The 6,148-nt window shown below is 42.7% G+C and overlaps 1 protein-coding gene across 6 annotated transcripts in view; it reads right to left on the bottom strand.

The window, feature by feature from the left end:
* megf11 (multiple EGF-like-domains 11) overlaps window positions 1–6,148 on the bottom strand; it is a 68,162-nt gene that overhangs the window by 13,191 nt on the left and 48,823 nt on the right. For all 6 annotated transcript variants that reach the window (XM_020619294.1, XM_020619297.1, XM_020619298.1 and 3 more), the window contains 3 exons: window positions 1,691–1,811; window positions 820–983; window positions 588–690 (listed from right to left, as the gene is read on the bottom strand). In XM_020619294.1, the coding sequence (XP_020474950.1) occupies window positions 588–690; window positions 820–983; window positions 1,691–1,811 (388 nt within the window). The remainder of the gene's footprint in view (window positions 1–587; window positions 691–819; window positions 984–1,690; window positions 1,812–6,148) is intronic.

Below are 6,148 nucleotides of genomic sequence, written 5' to 3'. Positions count from 1 at the left end.
GTAAGTAAATATTTAAAATGACAAGAAACAAAGACAGACATCTATTCATATAAAATTGAGTATATGGGTCTAGGGGAGAACGGAGTTCAAAAGGAGAACCTATGATGACAAAGAAAGGGTGAATCCTCTGATGAACAACTACAGCAGACATCACAATAACCTGGAATTTTAAATGATTAACATAGCCAAAAATAAAAATACCATATGCCAAGTTTAAAACATGAGAACATTCTGGGCAAGTGATTTAATACATTGTCCAAATATTTATCTGGCGAGCCAATCTAGATTCTGGGTACAATCAGTAATGGATGCAATATAATCATGGTTCAATACCAGCTACCTGAGTGTCAGCCAAAAGAATTAATTTAGAGTTCAATTCTCAACATCTCTCACTCACACACCCTGCTGGCTCAGCGGCAAAACAAACTAACATTTAGTAAACAAAACACTTCTTAGACACATTGTAAAACTGACTGACTGACTAGCATCTGGTGTCTTTGATTGTTAGCTGATCAGGATAAATAAACACAGTTTAGATCTCAGGGGTTATTTCTGCTCTTAATATGTTCTGAAAAAGCAGCACTGACCTGTCCAGCCAGGGTAGCAGCGGCAGTAGCCACTCACAGGGTCACAGCCATCAGCATGGCTGCAGTCACAGCGCTCACGACACTCCAACCCATAGGTGCCGTCCTGACAATGATTAAAAACCTCACTGTAAACTACAAGTGGCATTGCGAGACACAACAAGTGGCACAGGCCTCCGAAGATGTTCAAGACTCACAGGATTTGCTACAACACCCTCTCAGCTGAAAGACTTACAGGGCAGGAATCATCGCAGTGCTCTCCCCTCCAGCCTGGTGAACAGGTGCAGGTACCATCCATAGGGTCACATGCAGCTCCGTTGCTACATAAGCATGTTTGATTACAGCCCAGACCCCATGTGCCACTGGAGCAGAGGATGGAGCAGTCCACACCCTGCCAGCCTGGGGCATCAGAGTAGAGATACGACAAACTGGAACCACTTATATCAACAACGTTTAATGGATGCAGATACTTTTTTTTTTTATTACATATTACAGTAAATCATTTTACTAACCAAATATATCAAAATAATAGTATAGTACTATGGTTCCAAAGCTGGGGTTTGAAACCTTACAATTCAGAAGGGTTGGGCCTATATTTTGATCCTGGATAAAATACTTTACTTAGTATTGCCCTCAGATGACCTTAATTTCCCTCTTCTGGTTTTTATTTTAAAGATTACAAACCATCCAGTCAGACTACCAGTTAAAGTACCTCTAAAGGGTCAGTACAACCAATAAAATGCAGGGTTCTCCTTACCATGATACTAAGAGGGGTTTTCTTTCTCAATTTTATATGGCAAATGACAAATGGACTGCACTTATATATCACTTTTCTACCTTACTTGAACAAAGCGCTCTACAAATTCACTCATCCACCCATTCACACACTGATGGCAGCAGAGCTGGACTTTATTACATTTCAGAAGCAAATGCTGCACTTTTTACTCCACTACATTAACTTTAGCTAATTTTATTATTTTATAAGCAGAGTTCATATTTTGAGAAAGTATGAGTGTTGGTGACAATTTGGATTTTAATCTAAAACCTTCAGGGTTTGCTTCCATGTCTGGGACCAACACCTCCACCATGAGTCAGTAATACTGTACCTTCCTTGCAGATGCAGGAGCCATCAATAGGAGAGCAGGAGGCGTGATTATGGCAGGAGCAGGTGAACATGCAGTTTGGCCCATACAGACCTGGAGGACACACTGCAGCACAGTCCTCACCCTGTGGTAGAAACAGTGCATATTCATGAGGCAAAGAATCAGCATGCCAATTAATGGTGACTCTGGCAGAACTAAAACAGAGACAGGTGTAATATGGTCTGTAGCGATGCAGACAAACACATAGGGAAGGTTCACCACACTTCTCTATAGCTAGTGGAACAGTTTTAGACCAGTCATATCTTGATACAGAATAAAAAACAATGCAACTGTAAAACTGAATGGATTTATGATAGTAACTGAAGTTCAAGAGAAAGGACCACACTTGCTCACCCCCAGCTATCTCCTCCTAGCTTCCAATTATACACTCTATATATTCTGACAGCATCTACTGCCAGCCACGCTTCGCTTTTTGCAGAGACTGGCAGCCACAGAACTCTGACTCATCCCCCATCCATCTCCAACCAAGCTATCAAATCTCCCCTTCTGTCTAAGAGCTTTAGGTCAATAATACAATAATTTTTGTTCTGAAAAAAATTCAAGTTGTGGTTGTAGCCTGGTGAAAGATGCAGGGATTTTATAGACATAATATGAAGGACTACCAAGAGTGATTCAATTCCAGCATGTAGTGATGTGATGTAGCACTCAACAGCCTCACTTACCACCTCAAAGACCAGAGTTCAAGCGTCCATTTTGCCCCCATTCCAAAGGAACTGACAGTGTTCTGAGGGTGGTTTCCTCTAATTAGCGACTCCTACTGGTTGATTAGGGGCCTACACAGAGGGTGTATATTATAAATCTGATAGTGAACGTCTTTGCAAAAGTGGCTGGAGACATCATGCTTATGGCTGTCTACATCCTCATCAGGCCAGCAGTGGCTATCAGTGGTAGCAATATATGGGTATTTGGCTACAGTAAAATGAGGTAAATGTAAATACCAAACAAATAAATTCTACAGTAAAGCCAATAGGCAGTGGAAAGGTGGATCTTTGAGACATCCCAATCGGACCGCAGCTGACTCCAATGCAAATGGGAGAAGGGCGGCCATGCTGGTGCAGCATTCAAGTCTCTTACTATTTCATTAGGGTGAACTATCTGGTAAATAGACATGCAGTACTCATTCCCTGTCTTCTGCAGCCTGCTGTCATTACAGTCTCTATGCTTTAATGGCTGAGCACAGCCCACCTCCACTAGTCTTCTCCTGATCACAGCCCACACCCTTCCACACCCTCGCTTCCTAACTCTACCTTGAGTGACAGGTGACACAATGATTTAGAGTTCCAATTAGTGGCCCAGAGGAGTCCTTAGTGGCTCTTGCTTCGCTCACCAGAGCGCTGGGAGACTGCTGGCTGCTCACTGTTCTCATTATCATTTTGAACTCAGTTTAAACAGGAGGCAGGAAGAGAAGTGCCAGTGGCCGCCAGGGGCAGAACACACATCTTAAAACATCCCTCCTCCCCATACACCACATAAAAGCGCCTGTCTGTGAATGAAATTTTTATCACTCTGTTGCAATAACCTTTGTTCTGCTGAAAATGACAGCTTCAAGACTGCTAACAATAGCACTTCAGTTACAGATGTTAAATGTGGAGAGAAGTTTGACCAGCCAGGGAGACTGGAGGGGTGAGGACGGCAGTGGGGGGAGGGGGGCTTCAGTCTGTCTTTAGAGTACAGGCAATTTACTGGTGACTGGGCTCATGGATAAGATGTCATGAAGTCACAAATGACCACACGGATTTTGCTGCATACATGGCAGTGTCGGTATCCACTTGAGTACGGTTTCACCCTCACGGCGCAGAGACCAGTGACTGTTCTGCTCTCAAAAGAGAGGAAAGGCAGCTCTCTCATTAGACGACTGATTCATATTCCTTCTGAGCTGTGAAGGATAGAAGTCCATATGTGGAGAATCATTATTAATACACGGGCTGTCAGTCCACTGGACGAGAGCGACAGGACCTTACATAACTATACAGTCAATGGAAGCAGCAACCAGACTTGAGCCGCTGAGAGGCGGCCAGGTCATCCTTGGCCAAGGCACTAAATTTATACCTATTAGTATCTTAAAGTAATTGGAAGGCATTTTCCCCCAGAAAGCCTCTTGCTGACACAACATTGATCAGCCTGGTACCCACTGAGACTAGATGCAAATGGCACCACTAATTTCCAATCAGTCTCACTCCTTAACAGTTCATCTAACTGGATGAGTGACTGCAGTTTAAAATTCATGCAACAAGACAGAAGATGAACCTCTGAAGCTTTTGATGAGGCTAGAAAGCCCAGAGAGATAGGGAAGTTATTTGTTTTCACCACATACAAAGACAGACTGGAATCTTTCTAATGCTTTCATATTTCAGACACAGCCATGACCACGGAATCTGTAGAAACTATAGACAGGGAGAAAATGTTACTGTGAGTACATGCTACAGATTGCAAGGGACAATGCCTGAGTAGGTAACATGTAATCACTTTGTCCCAGTCAAAAAGAGCATGTCCAATTACTAGTGCTAAATCAAGCATGCAGGAGCTCAGTCTGCTCCAACACTTTGCTTGGTTTGCCCCCCGATGGGACTCCAGAGCTAAGATGCAGCAGGGAGGCTTAGTCCTATCAGCTGTCCCCCGGGGAAGTGACTTCACCAGCAATCATAGCCTTAGTGCCGCCATCAAATACATTTTTAAAGCCCCACAACATGATAATGATCATGCGCCAAACGTGCAACAAAAACTACGTACTTACAGGTAAAAGCAATGATCATAGATCTACCTTTCTAATAAACAGTGTGTGTTGTTTGCACAGCAGCGGTTTTGGTGAAAGTCTCAAAAAACAGCTATGAGTACACCCCCCTTACACGCACACACACCAGTCGTCTATATGAGGTGTGTCTGTTCCCATCTGACTGCCTCCTTTTCTATCCAGCTCCTGCCCTCTAGGTCTGTTTAATGGATCTGGCAGCCCTTCCCAGAAGCCGCCAAAGAGAACAGGTGGAGCAAATTAAGACACAGTCTGCGGCCTTGCTCGGTAGCTCAATTCACCACAGTGGCACACTGTAAGACACAGGCAATTTCCACTGAAATGTAATGTTGGCAGAAATGTACCCTCTCGGTCTCTCTTGCTCTGTAGCTTCAGATTGCAAGACACGAAAAAGAATGGGGAAACTGATTGAAGTTACCCAACTAATTTGACAGTTGTAAAAGGGGACAATATGGCTGGACAAAAATGGAAACATATATAGGTCATAGTTTCAATTTTCTCCCAGTTGGTCTAGGGATGAATATAGATCAAAGACTGCTCTCTGCTTGTCTCAGACAGTACACGTTTCGGTATATTAAGTGTATTTGGGCAGCTGTGGCTCAGGAGGTAGAGCAGGTTGTTTCTTAACAGGAAGGTTGATGGTTTGATTCTCGGCTTCTCCAGTCTACAGGTTGAAGTGTCCTTGAGCAAGACACTGAACCCCGCAGTTGCTCCTGGGAGTGCGAATGGGTGAGTGGGCAAATAGTGTGAAAGCACTTTGAGTGTGATGCAGAGCATAGAAAAGACTTATACAAGTATAAGACCGTTCACCATTTGAAAAACATTGCACCAAAGAATGAATCAAAGAATGTCTTGTGGTGCACATCCATGATAAGACGACAGAAAAAAAATAATGTCTCACTTTGCTTCTGCCTGCCTGTGTACGAAAAGCTTTGAGAGTAAACCTGGGACCATTTTCTGGGACCATTTTCAGAACAATGATGACACAAAAATGTTACTGCAGCCTCAAATACACAATTATAAATCAAAACTACAACCTTTTTAAGTAAAGCCTATACAAAGGGATGAAGTGTGTCATAGCATGTGGCCCTACTGGAATTTCTGTATATCACTGTTATTATTAAACAGAGCTGCTAATTTTCATTAGTATAACAAGGTTTACAAGGAGCAAGGTAAAAGTGACAATTAACCTAGGATGAACTAAAATAAAGTGGCAACATGTTCACTGAGTTTAAACAGACACATTTGGTATTTTAGCCAGGTCTTGATCATTTTATTTTGAATAATTTTAGGCCTATCTCCAAGCTATCTTTTATTACAAAAATTTTAGAGAAAGTGGTTTTTATACAGTTGAAATCCTTTTTAGATGAGCATAATGTATTGGAGATTTTTCAATCTGGTTTTAAAGCTCGGCATAGTACAGAGTCCGCATTATTAAAGGTTGTTAACGACATCTACTTGGCAACAGATGCTGGTGGCTATGTGATTCTTGCCTTGTTGGATCTGACGGCTACTTTTGACACAGTTGACCACGACATCCTAATATCTCGACTTGAGGAGTTAGTGGGCATCCGTGGTACTGCCTTGAAGTGGTTCAGGTCTTATCTGTCGGATAGGACGATGTCTGTTCGTGTTGCTGATGCTGAGTCCTC

The sequence above is a fragment of the Monopterus albus genome, unplaced genomic scaffold, assembly GCF_001952655.1.
Source record: "Monopterus albus unplaced genomic scaffold, M_albus_1.0 scaffold218.1, whole genome shotgun sequence".
Lineage (NCBI taxonomy): Eukaryota > Metazoa > Chordata > Actinopteri > Synbranchiformes > Synbranchidae > Monopterus > Monopterus albus.
This window is presented reverse-complemented; position numbering and strand designations above follow the sequence as displayed.